This window comes from Camelus bactrianus, chromosome 9 (assembly GCF_048773025.1).
Source record: "Camelus bactrianus isolate YW-2024 breed Bactrian camel chromosome 9, ASM4877302v1, whole genome shotgun sequence".
In the NCBI taxonomy this organism is placed as follows: Eukaryota; Metazoa; Chordata; class Mammalia; order Artiodactyla; family Camelidae; genus Camelus; species Camelus bactrianus.
Window position 1 is genome coordinate 40,187,239 of NC_133547.1, and position 18,741 is coordinate 40,205,979.

At 50.3% G+C, this 18,741-nt stretch overlaps 1 protein-coding gene across 1 annotated transcript; it reads left to right on the forward strand.

The window, feature by feature from the left end:
* The first annotated feature begins 498 nt into the window (after positions 1–498).
* Positions 499–18,741, forward strand: STRIP1 (striatin interacting protein 1). The gene is made up of 21 exons (XM_010948271.3): positions 499–723; positions 3,211–3,280; positions 4,028–4,102; positions 4,527–4,661; positions 4,752–4,872; positions 5,715–5,783; positions 6,811–6,917; positions 7,028–7,155; positions 8,513–8,695; positions 9,070–9,287; positions 10,227–10,292; positions 10,401–10,464; positions 11,557–11,628; positions 12,084–12,158; positions 12,398–12,495; positions 13,785–13,911; positions 14,124–14,224; positions 15,014–15,080; positions 15,657–15,761; positions 16,376–16,580; positions 17,769–18,741. Exons 1-21 carry the CDS (start codon positions 544–546, stop codon positions 18,014–18,016), a joined length of 2,514 nt encoding a protein of 837 aa, XP_010946573.2. The 5' UTR covers positions 499–543; the 3' UTR covers positions 18,017–18,741.

Sequence of the window (18,741 nt, forward strand, 5' to 3'; positions counted from 1 at the left end):
AACCTGATTTTGTTCCCCATTCTATCGCACTGGCTGGAGCGTAAGAAATATTCATTAAATGTTTGTTGAATAAGTGATTAATGAATATAATAACTATAATTGTTTTATTCATTTGTTGATTTGTTTCGCACATCTCTCCCCTCGTGAATGTAAACTCCATGAAGACTGGGATCCATTTTGTTCACCACTAACTATACCCCACTAAGTTCTGAATCAGGACTGTAACGGTGACAAGAGCAAAGCGATCTTAAAGGAAGGTGGGGGGGGCGGGGCACTAAAACTGATGGGCAAAGGGAGGTTTCACAGACTAAACGACCTATAAGCTGGAACAGAAACAGAGTAGAAACTGAAAGAACAGAGATTTCAAACAAAATAAAATTTCAAACAGAGGTAATCTCGCGAGGTGTTGGGCAGCCAAGATGGCTTCCGGAACCTGCCGCCACACTTAATATGGCGACCAGAGAGCGTTCCCGGAGGAAGTCACGCGAGAGTTGGATCACAGACAATGTCCGTGAATTGAGCCGGGGGTGTGGAGCACCCAAGATGGAGCCGGCAGCCGGCGGTCCCGGCCCGCTGATCTTGAACAACAAGCAGCCCCAGCCGCCGCCACCTCCGCCGCCGGCAACCGCACAGCCTCCACCTGGCTCACCGCGGACCGGCGGGGGCCTCCTGCCTGGGGGAAAAACCCGAGAGTTCAACCGCAACCAGCGCAAAGACTCGGAGGTCAGGAGCTTCAGGGGGCGAGGCTAGCACCAGGCGGGCGGCGGCTGGGGGCCCGAGCCCGGGGCCACTCTCGGGTCCAAGCTGGGTTTCCTGGAGGGTTCGGCAGGGAGGTTGTCATTTAAAACCAAAGGGAGCAGGAAGCAAGGCTGGCATCCCGGGGCCGAAGGCGTGAAGGCTGGGTCCCCGCCCCGAGTTCCGCCGCCCAGCAGAACCTCCCAGAGCCGGTGTCCGCTCGTTTGCCCCTCTGTGGCCTGGGCTGTGAGCGCGGCCTTGGGGTCCCAGCCCTTGGGGAATCTGCTCCCTGCCCCACTTAAGGGGTGAAGAGTCAGTGGTCTGCGTGCGCTCCAGAGGGCGGGAGGCTGCACCCCTGACCCCGAATCATCTTTTGCTTCTAGCCCTGTGGGTTCCGCAGCGCTCGGCGGACGGCGTGTGTGGGCAGGGAAGGGACTGGAGAGGGTTGAAAGGCACCTCGAAGACAGAGCTAATTTGCACTAATAGTACTACCCGCTCCCAAGGTTGCGAGGGGAGGGGGGAGGAAACAGCCCTTTCCACTCTGACCTTAACCACTGCAGATTCAGGCCATGGTTTGACAGTGCCATGGTTTGACAGTGCCTGGTGTTGATGTGCCCCATGCGCCGATGCTGAACTGTTAAAGATCAGAAATATACATTTAAACATGCGTTAGGGCCCAGCAGTCCCTCTTTTCTTGCTAGAGCTGTTCCTCCCGTTCCGTAGACACCGTAGTCTGGAGCTGCCTCGTCACCTCACCCCGAGTTAAAGAATTACTCCCACTGCTTCCCATTGTAGAATTCATGAATGAAGACACACACGTCGCAGCGTTTTAGGGCTTCTTAATCAGCAAGTTCCCAGAGCACTTACTGTGAGGTCTCCTTCATCTGAGACAACCCCGAGGCTGACCAGCAGTCAGGTGCTTATTGAGAGGGAATTCCTCCTTGTCCAGGCATAACGTACCAGGTCATACCAGAGAGTGATGATACTATCTTTAGACACGTGAAATCAGCTTCTCTCAAGCTTTTGTTTTTGTTGGCAAGAGCAGACCTCTGGTAAAACATCAAAATTTGGCAAGTTCCAATCAGATGCACTTTGAGCTTGAAGTGAATTACTTGAAAAAGCAACAAAACTACTCTTAGTAGCCCTTGCTTGGTGGACTGATTGGACCGCAGTGGTGACTTCTTAATTTTTCAAGTATGGAGGATTATGAAAATGGTAGGGGTGAATCCACCTTCATCATGAGAGGAGTTCTACTTTTAAAATAAACATTTTCCTAAGTGACTATTAAGTGCATTTTGATGCATTTAAATATCACTTTCTATCCATTAATTTCCATGTAGACGCGACACGTGGAAGGCCACTTCTATTTAACACATTTAACACAGTTAAGCTGAGAGACCTGTGTAAATCCATTTTCTTAAGAGATACTGATGCGGCTCTTTTTTGAGTCATTGCTGAAATCAGTAGGCGGGGAGCCTGAGGAATGCCTGGAGGACAGGGAGGCATGTATTTGATGAGAGCTCACTGTGTACTCCATAACTGATTAGTCCTTAAAAAACCTTCAGGATAGATTTTTGTCATCCTCATTCCATAAATGAAGAAACTGAAGCTCAGTAACTTATGGAAGTGTCACTCTATTACCTCTGAATAAGGAGTAGAGTTCTTTGTGATATTCGCTGTTTGTGGCTATATTATATCATTTTGCGGGTGGTCTTTGTCTCCCCAGGCAGATTGTAATTAAGCCCGAGGACTACCTTTGTCTTCACCTCTTCTCTTTTCCCAGAATAAGGCTTCCAAGATGGTGTGTCCTTAGTAATCACCTATCCCCAGCAGTAAAAAGATTCTCTTTGTCATTCTCTCTTGTGTGTGGGAGGGAAGCCATTTCTGTTCAGCTGCTGCCTTCTCTGTCTGGTAATTCTCACTGCAGTTTGAGAGGAGGGCGGGAAGGCTGAGGGTGTCAATACTCATTTTATCCTGAGCTCTTGATAGCCCTCTAACCAGAAAGAAATGAGGCTTCCAAAATCTCAGCACCATATGAAATGGTCATTTCACTGCACAGAATTCAGAGAAGCTTTAGTGTTCATTCATCCAACAAGTATTTGAGTCTAAACTATTCATTCATTCAGCCATTCATGCCAATTAGTGTGTTGGGCATTGTGAAATCATTGGTGAGCAAATGTTCACTCTCAGGGAACTTAACAGTCTCATGGGGAAGAGGCAGACACTAAATAAATACATGTGTGCATATATAATTATGAATTATGATAAGTGCTCTGAAGGAATAGTGCAAGATACCCTGAGAGGGCTTATTAGGCAGACTTGAGCTCCCCCAGGAGAAAAAATATTGTGACAAAACATCAGAAAAGTGAAGACAATGACGTCCCATAACACAACAGTGTCTCTGGAAACATATGTGTTTGTCCCTTTGGAAAACACTCACAGTTATCTTTTGCATAACTCTCCTGTCCTCAACAGGGCTATTCAGAGTCTCCAGACCTCGAGTTTGAGTATGCTGACACGGACAAGTGGGCTGCCGAGCTCTCGGGTAAAGCACAGCCTTCCTATTATTTGGGAATACCTTTTTCCTTATTGGTCTTTAATAAAATTAAGAGTGAATGTCGTTTTGGAGTTCATCCCCCCCCCCCCCAGTTAGTCCTAGTAGTGATATGTATATATAAAACATGTTCATTATTGGAGTCAAGCCCTGTGTATCTCATAACTTTGGCTTGTCCTTGACTTTTATGAAGCACCTCTGTGTGGTCAGCTCACTTGGCTGTGGCCCAGTCCCAGCGTGGACACTGATATTCCTTGGCCATACACAATCCCCCTGACAGTGGTCTTTCCTGGAACAGGGGGTCATGAGGAATGCCAGGAGGTGTGCTTGCATCTGTGCACATTTGTCGCTGCTACTGCTGCTCACGTGTAATATGAAGTCAGCCTGAGCTGCTTCTCTAGCCTCCACAGTACAAGGCCTATTCTCGGGCCGCTTGAGAGACACATGTTCATGGTGGCGGGCAGCCTTTGGCATGGCATGGTGGGCTCGATGTGCGTCGGACTGGAAATGCCCGGGTTTGTGCCTAGCTGGCATTCTGGCTATCAGCTACAGGGGAAGTCAGCATTCTCTCCTTTGTGCACATCAGGGCACTAAGACCCCCTCAGTAATTAGATAGTGTAGTCCAGGGGTCACTGCAACTCAGGGACAGCCTAGAAGCAAACACCTTCCCCTCTCTGCTTCATGTGACACCTGCTGTGGGACATGGACCTGGAGATGATGAGACTTTGTTCTTAACAGAGCTTTACAGCTACACGGAAGGACCAGAATTCCTGATGAATCGAAAATGCTTTGAGGAGGACTTCCGGTTCCATGGTGAGATGATTTCCCCCACTTCTTGGCTCCTTTCCCTTTGCATCATGAGAGCTGCAGGGCTTCTCTTAGTCAGCTGAATGACCTAAGTCATCCTGGAGAGACCTGAGAATCCTGCTGAACCATGACTATTCAAGGCCAGTTGTGACATTTAGAGTGGGCTTGTAGGTACTCTGGTGGTGGCTTTTCAGAATGTGAGTATTGGGGGGAAAAACCACGTGATTAAAATTGCACCCAAAGTAGCTTTGTTTCAGTCTGGAAATTCAGATTCATAGAACAGTGTGACCTCATCCCGTACATAGAGAGTAATTTATCTTCCTGAGTGTTCTGGTCCTGTGGCAGTCCTGAATTTTATGGGTTAACATGGTGTCCATTCCACTGTGAGGATGTTTCCAGGCTCCAGTATAAATGGTTTCTCACTCGGCAGTGACAGATAAGAAGTGGACCGAGCTGGACACCAACCAGCACCGCACCCATGCCATGAGGCTCCTAGATGGCTTGGAGGTCACTGCCAGGGAGAGGAGGCTGAAGGTGGCTCGAGCAATTCTCTACGTTGCCCAAGGTACTGAGTGGACACCCTGGTACCCCCTTCAGTGATGTTGCCTAGTCAGATACGGGCAGGGACTTAGTGAGCTGTGCCCTGTGTTTGCAGGCACCTTCGGGGAGTGTAGCTCAGAGGCGGAGGTGCAGTCCTGGATGCGCTACAACATCTTTCTGCTCCTGGAGGTTGGCACATTCAACGCTCTGGTGGAGCTTCTGAATATGGAAATAGAGTGAGTTCTTCTGAGGAACTTGAGTGGAGAGAGGGAGGCCAGGGGCAGAGGGACAGAGCTGGCAGAACTAACTGGTTTTGAGAGGGTTATATGGGCCACATGGGGCTGAGGGGCTGGTCCCAGGCTCTGTTCTGACCAGCCAGGTGGAATAACAGGGGAGATGCTCACCCAAACCTTGAAGACTAATGAGGGGTCTTGCAGCTCACTAACACCGGAGATCTCTCCAGACAGTGCAGGTCCTGCCCAGGCCTACAGTGCCCCTCAGAAGGAAGCCTCTTGTTTTGAACTCTCTTTTGAACCTGCAGACTCCATTGTGTTTGCTCTGCAGGTTTCCCCTCAGCAGGAAGCCAGGCACAAGTCTGACACATGGGCTCAAACAAAGCCTGCTCTAGCCTGTGTCTCCGTTAGTCTCTTGCTTGGTGGGCAGGTCAGCTGCTGCTGATCTGAGGAAAACACCATCAATTATAAAAGCCCTCATGAGATGCTTATATGCCCCAGGCATTGTTCTAAGGACATTACACATACTAAGTTATGTTAATGACGGACGTGCTAGTACCATCTCCATATTACAGATGAGGAAGCAGAGAAGATTGAGTGTCTTGAGTGACAGAGAAGTTGAGTGTCTTGCCCAAGGGCACGTAACTATTAAGTGTTAGAACCAAGATTCAAACCTTGGCTGTCTGGTCTGGGGCCTGAGTCCTTACCCACTGAGTCCTGTGGGCTTTTGTGCAGTCTGGGTACAGAGCATAGTGTTTAATTCCCCTGTTGGGCAGCACTTTGTCAGGGGAACCACTTCTCTTCCTTCCTGGGGGAAGGCACTGACTCTCACATCTCTCCTGCAGCAACAGTGCCGCCTGCAGCAGCGCAGTGAGGAAGCCAGCCATCTCCCTGGCTGACAGCACCGACCTCAGGTGAGGCGAGCGGCAAGCCTGGGCTCCCTGAGCTCTAGCCAGAGAACAAGATCAGAGCAGGGCATGGGAGGATGCCTTTGGGTTTCCTCGCTGTGTGTGTGTTCCTTCACACCCTAATCTGCACACACTATAATCTGCAGGTGCCATGTGCCTGGTGTGTGATCAGTAGGCCCTACTGAGGGCTCTCCCCTAGGTAGGACCCTGGGTTGAGACTCCCAAGGAAATCCAGGGTGAAGCCACTTAACAGAGCCACAGTGAGGTGAGGCCTCGTGCCCACACTGCTGCCAAGAAATCTGGTGCTGTAGCATTTTGCATCCGGATGAAACACATGATGTGGCTTCTTGTGCTCCCATGTTTTTGTGCACAGCTTGGCCCCTGTCTACATAGGGCTAGTCCTGACAATTCCTGGTGTTTCCTGGCTGCACCGGAAGTGATAGCGACTGCTAAACAACAAGATCAGCTTCCCATTGTTGTGAGAATTAGAATCTGTCTCTTTTTGTGAATATGGAAGTTTTCAGACTAGATGTCCATGGTGTTCCCCACACTGTAGTTAGGGTCCCTGGCCATTGCCCTGCTCCTGCTGATTTCTACTCCATCACTTCCTTGTTCTCACCCTGACCATCCTCTGCTTTTTCTGATCTGACACCCGCTTCCACGGCTCATTCCTGCCTCTGTGTTGTTCTCATTCTGGGAGGCTTAGGGTAGTAAGTGCTTTTGGCCGTTCCTGTTCGTATCCCCCCATTCAGCAGCCATTTATTAAGCACCCGCTTTGAGTAAGCGCTTTGCTTGACCCTAGAAACACAAAGTAGAAGACAATCTGGTCCCAACCTTTACACCACAGACAGAGAAGGAAGCACCACAAGGTGCTCTGTGGGACTCTGTTTTCAGTTTTGACTATTTTGTAGCCCTCCCCCAGCACTCAGCCTTTGTGCACAGGCTTTTCTCACGTAAGCAGGGATGTGAGGAAACCAGGGGTGCTCCCTTGATCCCCCATCCTGTTCTGTTATGAGCTGGCTCTTGTGTCCAGGGTCTTGCTCAACATCATGTACCTGATTGTGGAGACTGTTCATCAGGAGTGTGAGGGTGATAAGGCCGAGTGGAGGACCATGCGACAGACCTTCAGGGCCGAGCTGGGTAGGACTCTGGGGACCCTGACTCGAGGCCCTGCCTGGGAGTTGAGACTGGGAGGCTTTGGGAGGGTCCTGTTCCTGCCTGTGATCCTGACACCTTTCGGCCGCCTCCAGGTTCCCCGCTGTACAACAATGAGCCATTTGCCATCATGCTGTTTGGGATGGTGACCAAATTTTGCAGCGGCCATGCCCCTCACTTCCCCATGAAGAAAGTTCTCTTGCTGCTCTGGAAGACAGTACTGGTGAGCACTTCCGTGTAGGGGCAGGAGGGAGACTTCTCACTGTATATTCTTTTGAATATTGAATTATATGGATACATAACTGCTTTGGTTTAAAAAACATTCTAAGAGAAGCTTCCTGAAAGGAAGTGACAAAAAAGTGTCACTTTTGGCTCACTGCAGCCAAAGAGGACTTGGCCTTTGAGTCAGAATAGACTGTTGGCTCCCTGATTCCTGGAAGCTGTTTTCTGCAGTCATAGAAAACCTTCTCCCAGACAGCTACTCCTGGACCTGGAGTTTGTGAAGTGATTTGAGGTGGGATTAGAGCTGATGTAATTGGGGCCCCTTAGTCAGAAGTCCTTTGAAAGAGGCAAGAATGAGTCCTGAGCCTGCATTTCCCTCAGGGTCTACTGTGAAACCTGACTCTTTTTCTAGGTAGAGAAGGGCTGGGTCTGGGAGAGCAGGCTGACCAGCGCCCTTGGCCAAACCAGGAGCCCTTCCCCTCCAGGAGGAGCGACCTGGGAAGAAAGTGGAGCTGGAGTCTGGACTCCTGCTCTCTCCCTAGGACTCGCCTTCCCTTTCAGAATGGGCCAGCTCTGCAGAGCCAGGGCTCAGTGAGGTTAGGCCCTCTTTAGAGTGGTCTACATGTTTGATCTTGGCCAGATAGCCTGTTGGTTTCTCACGAAGCCTCACTGAAGCCAGAGAGGAAAGCTGAATTGCTCAGAAACAGTGAACTAAGCAGCCTAAAATTGCTGAACCCTACTGGGATTTTGCTTCTAGGGTGATATTTAAAGGAAAGTTTTTTGGTTTTGTTTTTAAATTTGAGCATCCAACAATTTGACTTTGAAAGACTGACATGTACAGCTTTTGAAGTATTTGTGTGTCACCTACTTTTTTAGGTACTTGAAGCGTCAAGCATTCCAGGCCTTTTTTTTTTTAATTTTTTTTTACATTTTTTAATTGAGTTATAGTCATTTTATAATGTTGTGTCAAATTCCAGGGTAGAGCACAATTTTTCAGTTACACATGAACAGACACATTCATTGTCAAATTTTTTTTTCGCTGTGAGCTACCACAAGATCTTATATATATTACCCTGTGCTATACACAGGCCTTTTTTTTCTTGAAGAGTTTGCCGTACATACAGAGCTAAGTGTGTCTGTGCGCTAGGGCTCAGCCAGCCTGTGTGTCTCCCCTCCTTGCTCCCTTTCCTCCTCTCCCGTGCTGATGTCGCTCGAGTCTCCTGTGGGTGGATTTAGTCCCCTTGTTCAAAGGTTGTGTAGGTCTCTGCAAAGATGTTGGTCATGGTGTCATGAATGCTTTGGAGCCTGTCACAGACAGGGACCTGCTTACCCCGGTTCTGCACCCGTCTGTGATGCAGTGCACGCTGGGCGGCTTTGAGGAGCTGCAGAGCATGAAGGCCGAGAAGCGCGCCATCCTGGGCCTCCCCCCGCTGCCTGAGGACAGCATCAAAGTGATCCGCAACATGAGGGCTGCCTCTCCACCAGCCTCTGCCTCCGACCTGATCGAGCAGCAGCAGAAGCGGGGCCGTCGGGAGCACAAGGTGAGGGCAGCAAGGTTCTTACAACTCCTGAGGGTTCTAAGGTGCACGTGTGTGGTGGCATGGTCCCTGGACAAGTGATGTTGTTGGAAGTCCCCTCTGATCAGCAAGGCAGAATGAATGCCTTTAGGACAGGGACACTGTGCCCAGCCCAGGGCCCAGTTTGTAGTGGGTACTTGGGATGTGACACTTTGGAGGGACTTGGGTAAGAACTGATGTGTCACTTGGGCCCATCCTTGACTTCCTTTCTGGTTTTTCCGCTGCTCCTGGCTCTCTTCCTGCCACCTTTCTGTGTGATCGCTTCTCTAGCCTCCTTGCCCCCTTCCTGGTTCATCAGTTGGCTCTTGGGGTCTGATCTCCCTTCCTTCTGCTCTCAGGCTCTGATAAAGCAGGACAACTTGGATGCCTTCAACGAGCGGGATCCCTACAAGGCTGATGACCCTCGAGAAGAGGAAGAGGAGAATGATGACGACAACAGTCTGGAGGGGGAGACGTTCCCCCTTGAGCGGGATGAGGTGATGCCTCCCCCACTGCAGCACCCCCAGACCGAGAGGCTTACCTGCCCAAAGGGGCTCCCATGGGCTCCCAAGGTCAGGTGAGTCTCTGACCTCCCAAACGCTCTTAGCTCCTAAAACCAGAGCCCTCACACCCCTAGGCCTGGGACCTGGCCTGAGTCACCACGTGAGGTCCTGTGTAGGGCCAGGCTGACCTTGGCTCTGGGATGAGCCTCTCTTAAAGTGTCCAGTGCTGGCCCGCGGATGTCGGGGTGCTGGCCTTGCACAGAGAGGCCCTTGTGTGGCTCTTGAGTCAGTAGTGTGGGTTAGTTCTTGGTTAGACGTGATGCTAGTGAAGGGGAAATACGAAAACATTAAAACAAGGTTATTGAAGCAAATCCATCTCCACTCACCCTGGGGTTGTGTATAGTTATTAAAAGAAAATGATAGATTACAGAAGAATTTCTTGAGAACCGTAATTAAGATGTTTGAGGTACATGTGTGAATCAGTGGATGTGAAGGTACCTGGATGTACAGAAATTGTATCTGTTTGAAAGGGGACCAAGTTAAGAAATAGGTGAACATATGAAAGGTTGGAGAAGTCATTTTCTTGATCTGTGTTGGGAATACAGAGCAGGTCATCAGAAAATGCAAGATAGGCTGATTATTTGAGACAGGAAAATATGACTCATATGAAAAAAATCAGTAGCTTATAGCTCTAATTGTAAAAGTGTTAAATATTTGAGAAATTCTTTTGACAAACTTGTTATTAATATCTGAATAGAGTAAGCTTTTAAGCTTTATGTGTCACCTTAAGTTTTTGGGTAAACTGTTTACAGATATTTTCAGATTATTGATCCAACAACATTATGAAGAGTAGCCTGAAGATTTCAGTTCTTTTTCTTCCTTTCAAAAAAAAAAAAAAACAATTGTGGGAGACCTTTCTCTTCTGGCTTTACAATTTCTGGACAGGCTATGTTTTATTAACCATGAGACCTTGAAATAACATTTAAGAAAGCCGCACTCTGTTCCTTTGGCAGAGAGAAAGACATTGAGATGTTCCTTGAGTCCAGCCGCAGCAAGTTCATAGGGTACACTCTAGGCAGGTGAGTGTGATCTGAGTTCCTTTTGAAGAAAGGGAGCAGGAAGTTCACTCTCCCGGCCTTTGGTGTTTGGGGACCCAGGCTTAACACAGGGCCATTGTTGTTCTCCAGTGACACCAACACCGTGGTGGGGCTGCCCAGGCCAATCCACGAAAGCATCAAGACTCTGAAACAGGTAGGTGGCTCTGGGTGAGCTTTGGGCCTAGTTTGGTCCCCAGGGAGTAAAGTGAGAGCAGCCCTTTGGGAGAAGCCTTTTTAGACTGTTGCCTGCCTGAAGGAAGCTAGAGTGGAGGAATAGGCAGACTGGCAGTACCCTTTAAAACAGTTCTTTATACGTTTTACTTACTTTAGCTGAGCTTTTGTGGGGTACTTACTGGGGGTTCATTAAAGATTACATTACCTGCCAATCGGAGTTTTAAGGAGCCTAGTAAATAGCCTCCCGTTTCCTTGCCCAAGTTCTAAGGCAACTGAGTTAGAGGAGTAGGCAGATGGAGGTTGAAATGTCAGCTTTATTGCCCATATAGTGGTTGGAGAATGGGGCATAAGAACACAGCAGCAACAGGTGTCCTGATAGCTTACTTCAGAATTAGGCAGACTCACCTACCCAGACCCAGGCAGTGCTGGGACCCTGCTAAGCCTGGTCAAGGAGCAGAAGAAGGCACAGGCTTTTCTTTTTCCTTAAGAGAGAAGAGAGAGAGAGACTGGGCCGGATGTCCCGTTCCTGCTCCCACAGTCACCAGTCAGCGAGGGGGAGGAGAGAGTGGGAAGGGGCAGGGAGAGGTTGGGAGTGTTTTGTACTTGGATGTCCCTCCACATGGGAGGGACCATCACGAGCGGAGAAGAGGTGTCTCCTCTAACAGCATGTCTGGAGTGTTAATGTTTTTGAAATATATTTTTGAAATTTGTAGGACTAAGTGGGCCTTGTGCAGCTAGGCTTTTTGAATACCTGATTCTGAGTACTTGACTGCTTGATTCTGCTTATAAGTTTTTCTCCTGTCACTGTAGCTCTCTGAAAGCCCCTTTCTCTCCTTTAATTTGCTTTTTTCCTAATCCGTGTGTGTGGTTTTTTACACTGGTTTTAAGAGGTGGGTGCCCACATAGGAAAGTATTTTGGGTTTGGGACTTTAGTTCAGGATCTGTGTGGTGACTTAGTCCTCTCTGAGTAGGTGGTGTTTCAAGGAAATTGTGTGGGGACTTTGCCAGGTGTGGGTGTCTGGCAGGAGAATGAAGGATGCTTTCTCCAGCGCCTCTCTCCCTCTCTCTCCAGCACAAGTACACGTCAATCGCAGAGGTGCAGGCGCAGATGGAGGAGGAGTACCTTCGCTCTCCTCTCTCGGGGGTGAGTTGGCGGCCTTCCTCAGCCCACAGGATCTCACAAAGTGCCCCAGGACTACCTTCAAAAAGCTCCCAGTCTAGCTCCCGCTGCAGGGGCAGCGTGTGTCAGGTGCAGGGCTAAAGAGCAGGACTCTGAGCCAGCCACCTGCCTCTGAATCCCAGCTCCACCACTTGGTGGGCGGTGACCTATATGAGGGCCTGGATCTCTTTCTGCTTTCATTTCCTTGCCTGCTCAATGGGAATGACTGGAACCTTCTTCGTAGAATTGTGGTAAGGATTAAATGAGTTTTTACAAGTGCCAGGCATGTTGTCTTAGTCGTTTGCCATCATTACCAACATCATCACTGGCATCCACACTCAGACATTCTCCTCCAGTCAGCTGGCGAGCTAGCTGGCTCATGAGATCGTTGTCAGGACCAGGCTTTGTGCTTGTACCCATTGTGCCCATTGCGTTGAAAGGGAGAAGAGGAAGTCGAGCAAGTCCCTGCAGAAACCCTCTACCAAGGCTTGCTCCCCAGCTTGCCGCAGTACATGGTGAGTGCTCGTCCTCTGAGTACCCTCCTTGAGGGTGCTCTGTCTCGGCCCCTTCGGGGGGTTGTCAGTAGGTGCCTGCCATGGGATCAGCCTCCCCCCCTACACTGGCCTTGAGAGCGTGCCTGCCGGTGTCCCTAAACCCCTCCTGCTGCCTGAGCACCTCCAGAAGGACCAGCTCTTAGGGCTTACTTCAGCCCCTGGGCTCATACGTGCTATCTCGGTGGTCTGCTCCTCCCCAGATCGCGCTGCTGAAGATCCTGCTGGCTGCAGCTCCCACCTCAAAGGCCAAAACAGACTCAATCAACATCCTAGCAGACGTCCTGCCTGAGGAGATGCCGTGAGTATCAAGTCTCAAGTATTGTACAGAGTACGTGTGGTTCCTGTGAAAAGGAGCAGGGCAGGGTGGAGGGGAAAGGGGAAATGTTTTCCTTTCAGTCCCAGTGTTTGCTAGATTTTTTTTGCTGTTGCTATTCTTTGTTTTGTTTTGTTTTTGTTGTTGTTTTGGCTTAACTTCTCTGCAGGTTAAGTTTAAGGTATTCCTGGCTCAGAAGGAGGAAAATTTACTGGGTTAAATATTTAGTTTTACTACTTAGGGAAATGGCTTAATCTAGTTGGCTTGGATTCTAGTGTAGACTCTGCCACTGAGTGAACCCCTGAATGAACTGGGGAAAGGCATTTGCTCCTCTGTAAAATGAATTGGGGTGTGTTTGACATTTCCCCAAATGTTCCCTCAAAAGCTATGTGTTAGGGACATCCAGGATGTATAGTTTTAGCTTCTGGACAAAAATCAGCCAAACTTGAGCTGGGTGTAGATTCTTTCCTATTTGCCGGTGAACTGGCATCCATAATATTTCTGAATGTCTCAGGGTGATAGTGAAATCCTTAGGGGTTCTTCCTCCCTGGTGCACTGACCTCATCTTTTTGATGTGAGTACAAACCAAGATCATGTTCTACTTTGAGAAAGACCTGGGCCTTGACCCAATCTCTTATCAGTCTGGCATTACCACCTAGCTCTGAGCCCAGCTCCCTGGTGGCTGGGCCCCTGGAGTCTGGCGATGATAGCCAAGTGAGGGAGGAGGCAGGGATTGGCTTAACACCAAAGGGAGTATCATAGAGCACCAGGCCATTGTGATAGTCCTTGGAAAGAGGATTCCAGAGTCAAATTGTATCTCCTCTTAGAAAGATTTATAGTAAGAACTCCTAAATTAAGAAACTGATTTAACTCAATGCTTCCTAAATTTATATGACTCCAAAACCCTTTTTCCCCTTAATATGAAACATCTCAATACACTGAGAGTCTATAGAATATACTTTGAGGAACACAAGTTCATATGGTGGCAGAAGCTTAGGGGAGATCTTGAAATGAGAAGTTCATTTTTGGAGGAAAAGCAGGGAAGTAGGCCCAGAATGTGTTTGGGGCATCACAAGGAAGAAATAAATTGTGCTGAGCTGGATTGCTTGGGATGTGGGTGGGAGGAGCCTGGCCTAACCTCTGAGATGTCCGTAGGGTGGGTGGTGAGGTGGGTGCTTTGCCCAGAGAAGGCTCAGGAGCCCTATCTCTCCTGGGAGCACCCTGAGAGGGCTGCTGCACATGCCGCTGGCTCACCCGGGGGATTGTGCTTCCAGCACCACAGTGTTGCAGAGTATGAAGCTGGGAGTGGATGTGAACCGCCACAAAGAGGTCATTGTTAAGGCCATTTCTGCCGTCCTGCTGCTGCTGCTCAAGCACTTTAAGTTGAACCACGTCTACCAGGTACCTGCAGCATCTTCCTCCTGCCCGCTGGGCCAGGGCCTCAGGCAGGGCTGCTCCTCCAGCCCCAAGGAACAGAGGCCTTGGCCTTCAAACCCCCTTGAGCTCTGCCTGAATGTTCTAAGACACAGTCCTCCAGCCAAGGTCTTTTTATCACTGGAGGAAGGAGGGTGCATCCCAAGGGGCATGCTGATTTTTTTTCTTGTTGGTTTCAGTTTGAATACATGGCCCAGCACCTGGTGTTTGCCAACTGCATCCCTTTGATCCTCAAGTTCTTCAATCAAAACATCATGTCCTACATCACTGCCAAGAACAGGTGATAAGGACCAGGGATCAGGAAGGGGTGGGTTTGGCCAGATGGCTGGGCTCCCAGCTGGCCTCTCCCACTGAGCGCATTCAGCACCCACAAGCCAAGTGTCAGGACACAGAGATGAATGACGCACAGTCTCTGCCTGTGGAGGATGCCAGTTTGTCAAACTGAGTCTAGCTATTAGTGACAAGTGACTCATCTGTCTGTGCCTGGGTGGAAGGGGGCTCATCCTGGGCTCCAGTACTGCCGTGCTGCCCTCACTGTCCTGTGCTTTTTTTTCCCTTTCCTTTCTTTTTTTTCTTTCTCTCTCTCTTTTTTTTTTCCAAGGAGGAGACTGGTGGGGCTGCCTGCTCTCTCAGAGGAGCTTGGCCATGTGCACTGTATATAATGCCTTGTCTGCTGACTCTTACCCTCCACCCCCTCACCTGGGGCCAGCTGTACTTGACAGTGACCGCTCATCAGTGTGATACACCATGGGCTGAGCTGTTAGCCAGACACAGTCTCCAGGAGGGGCTTGGCATAAATTAAGTGCCTTGAGAAATCTCCCTCTCCAGCCCCAGATTTATTGCTGTGAGGGAAGCAGCGTCTCTATCCCTCACAAGATTACAAGCTTGTCTCTGGCTACAGAGGAACCTCACAAGTTCTGTTGTAGCAGGTATTTCGCTGACTTATAGCTGGGGAAACCAGGGTAGTGCAGACAAGGTAGATTCCTTTTTCTGCTCCAACAAGTGAGGCAGAAAGGCAGGAGCCAGCTGTTGCTCATGGTGGGCACCTGGGTTCTCTTGCCCTCTGCAGCATCTCTGTCCTGGACTACCCTCACTGTGTGGTGCATGAGCTGCCAGAGCTGACTGCCGAGAGTCTGGTGAGTAGCTAGGCTCTTCCCTGGTAGTCCCTTTGGCATGAGAATTGGTGGTGGAGAGCCTGCCCCGACCCACACAGCAATAGAGGTGTCTTCACAGGTGAAGTCACTGTCAAGTGCTTGGCATTTAAAGCACTGTAATCGCAGAGAAGGGTTGAGGGAGGGACCTTGCAGAACAGAAAGATTTGGTTTAGGGATTTTTTCTAAACCTAGGAATGTGGTCTTCGGGCTGCGTCTGACCCAGAGCTCACCTGCTCGAGTTGTTTCCCTCTGCCCACTCTGTAATTCTTTGGGGCCACAGCTCTGAGGGAGCCTGGGTGCCCCAGGTAGTGGGGCCTGAAGCCACAGCCCCCAATATCATGCTCCATGTTCCCTGCAAGAAAATTCTAGGGAGCGCCCTCTGCCCTCTGCCAGCTTCTGGGATGGAGATCCCCCTGGGCCGAGAAGAGGAGAGGAGAGGGTTGCTGGTCCAGGCATGGAGAGACCCAGCAGTGCTGAGATGATACATGTGAGGGCCTCTGAAACTGCTGAGCACCTGCAGCTGTGCAGGTGATGGTTGTTCTTGGGTTTTCCCTGCAGGAAGCAGGTGACAATAACCAGTTTTGCTGGAGGAACCTCTTTTCTTGTATCAATCTGCTTCGGATCTTGAACAAGCTGACAAAATGGAAGCATTCAAGGACGATGGTGAGTCAGCGCAGTCAGCAGGTGTGACACCTGGAGCTCAAAGCAGAGCACCGCATGCTATCCTGTCCCCTTCATGTGGGGAGCTTGCTGCTATAGCCGCATCCTTCTCACCTCACTTTCCTGTAGCTACATCCTTGCATTTTAAGGGCTGATCCCTGGTTCCTTGATGAGTTGAACTGGAAGCTGGAAGCAGCTCAGTCATCCACTGAAACAAATCCACATGTGCAGAAGGAATTATCTGTATCCTCTTAATTTCCACTGGTAACAAGCCAGGGTTCTGCAAGGCTGCTTAACCCTGAGTCTTTGGGGTGGGGTGGCCCATGAATTCTCTGAAATTGTACGTATATGTACATAGGGATATTTCTGGTGAGGGTATTCATAGCTTTCTTCAGATCCCAGAGTGACCTGTAATTAGAGTGACCAACCATCTAGATTTGACTAGGACTGTCCTGGGTTTAGCAGTGGAAGCGCCCTGTCCCAGGAAACTCCTCTGTCTGGGGAAAACTGCGACAGCTGGTGACTCTGCTCATAACCCCAAAAGGGGTTGCAGCAGGGTGGCAGTGCCAGCATTTGTGTCTGCCCTCAGCGTGGGCCTCCCTTGTGCCCCTTCCCAGATGCTGGTGGTGTTCAAGTCAGCCCCCATCTTGAAGCGGGCCCTGAAGGTGAAACAGGCCATGATGCAGCTCTATGTGCTGAAGCTGCTTAAGGTGCAGACCAAGTATCTGGGGCGGCAGTGGCGAAAGAGCAACATGAAGACAATGTCCGCCATCTACCAGAAGGTGCGGCATCGGCTGAACGACGACTGGGCTTACGGCAACGGTGAGGCTCCGTGCCAGGCGGCTGGAGGTGGAGGGGACGAGGTGACAGCTTTCTCTCTCTGCTCTAAGCTTCCCTCTGAGGAACCTGGAAGAGCCCAGCTTCTGCTTTTGTAGCATCAGGATGGGAGCTCTGGGAAGGACTTGGAGAAGCTGCCCAGGCTTGGCGTCTGTGATCACCCCTCATTCCTCTTGGTGCCTCCCCTTGAAGTCATTGCTTTTCCAGAAATTGTCACAAGACTTTTTCTGTCCTCTCATCCTTTCTCCTTCCCCCCGCAATTGCCTTGGTTCAGCATTCTCGCAGCTCCTGATGGCTTCACTGCCTCCAGTTGCTTTCTCTCCGTCAGGGCTTCAGACTTTGCCCTAGTCATCTTTTTAAAATGCAGAGCTGCTGGTGGTACCTCCCTGAGTAAAATCCTTCATTACCTTCTGATTTCCCTTAGAATTAGAACCAAACCCTTAAAGCATTTAAGGCCCACACATCGTCCCTTCCTGTCCTCAGCCCAGCCTTTGTCACACCCAGGGCTCTGGGCATATGGGGCGCTCAGTGCATATTGGCCACATTGTCCCCCACTTTTGTTCCTTCTCCCGGCAGGATGCCTCCCCTACCCCCTCAAACTGTTCTGTATTCGCATGTGTTCCTCGTCTTCCCCCACCCCCGGCAGCCACCTTGGCTTCCCGGGCAGTGTGGGTCTTCCCGGGGCTCCCTGAGCATGCTGCCTCACCCTCACAGTTCCTGGCCCCAGCACCAGGGCCACGGGGCTGCGTCTGCACTCCCAGCACCCTGTGAGTTTATGTGGAGTCAAGGTGGCCCACAGCACCTGGTCAGGGCATTGAGAGAATGAGCAAACACAGGAATCTGCAGGTTCCTGCTCTGAGAACCAGAGAACCAGGGAGACCGTGACTTTCAGGGAAGCATGTTGTCCCTGTGGCTTTTCTTCACCGGCTCCATGTAAACTGCAGTGTAGCCTGTTTCTCCATAGATCTGGCTTTTCCCCTTTGACCTGACTTTCCTTTGTATCTAGGAAAGAAGTCCTGTCAGTCTTCCTGAGGATGGGGCTTGGGGGGTTCTTGCTCCCAGTTGACAGTCAACATTCCAGGCGCAGGCCAGCCTGGCCCTGAGCTGCAGTCCACCCAAGGGGAGCTGCCACAAGGGCTTGGCTCCTAACCATGTCTTCCTGCTTTGTCCCAGATCTTGATGCCCGGCCTTGGGACTTCCAGGCAGAGGAGTGTGCCCTCCGTGCCAACATCGAGCGCTTCAACGCCCGGCGCTACGACCGGGCCCACAGCAACCCCGACTTTCTACCTGTGGACAACTGCCTGCAGAGTGTCCTGGGCCAGCGCGTGGACCTCCCTGAGGACTTCCAGATGAACTATGACCTCTGGTTAGAAAGGGAGGTCTTCTCCAAGCCCATTTCCTGGGAAGAGCTGCTGCAGTGAGGCTCCAGAGTGGGAGACTGGAAATGAAAGAAGGGGTGATCTCAAGGTACCCCAGGGGCTATCCTGGTTCCTTGCTGCAGTGCTCCCATTGCCCTCCAGGTGGCGGCACAGCCCCACCGTGCCCTCCTGAGCCAGCCGTGGGCTGGTGGGCCAGTCTGGATCTGGCCTTTTGTTGATTCCCAGTGTCCTGTTCAGGAGCGGTCATCTCTCTGCTTGGGATCCTCTCTTTCTTCACTCCTCCCCAGGCTCTTCTCTTGGACATGATTGGTTGCAGCTAATTTGTCATTTGGCCTAAGGCTGGGAAAAGCTGGGTGGACTGGGAGTGCATTACATCTGAGTATCAGGGGTCATGCTGACTCTTCCTGAGACATGCAAATCCTTGGCATGTCAGCTTGCCACGGCCAGGGCTTAGGGTGAGAGCCAGGACCAGAAAGTCAGAATCTTGGTTTTGCTTTGGGGGGTTTCTTATGTCATTCCAGCCTTCTGCTAAGTTTCATCCAGAAGCAATTGCAAAGGCTCCTGCAGCTGCCTCAGTACTTTTTTGGACAAGGTTGGGGTAGGAAGAGAAGCTTCCCTTAACCAGAGGTGCCATTTACTTTTTTTTTTTTGGTTTGCAGGGGTCTGTAAATACCTATATATAAATCTGTGTGTGTTCTCTTGTGTCCTGTTGGGGAGTTTTTAATGTGTTTGTGTATTCCGTTTACATTAAAAGGAAGCAAAAACAA

Excerpts from the sequence above, each read along its gene's own strand:
- STRIP1 (XM_010948271.3), top strand. The coding sequence starts at position 544 with ATGGAGCCGGCAGCCGGCGGTCCCGGCCCGCTGATCTTGAACAACAAG. Across the intron at positions 6,918-7,027 it reads GACCTTCAGGGCCGAGCTGG|GTTCCCCGCTGTACAACAAT; the intron begins GTAGGACTCTGG and ends GGCCGCCTCCAG. Across the intron at positions 13,912-14,123 it reads AGTTGAACCACGTCTACCAG|TTTGAATACATGGCCCAGCA; the intron begins GTACCTGCAGCA and ends TGTTGGTTTCAG.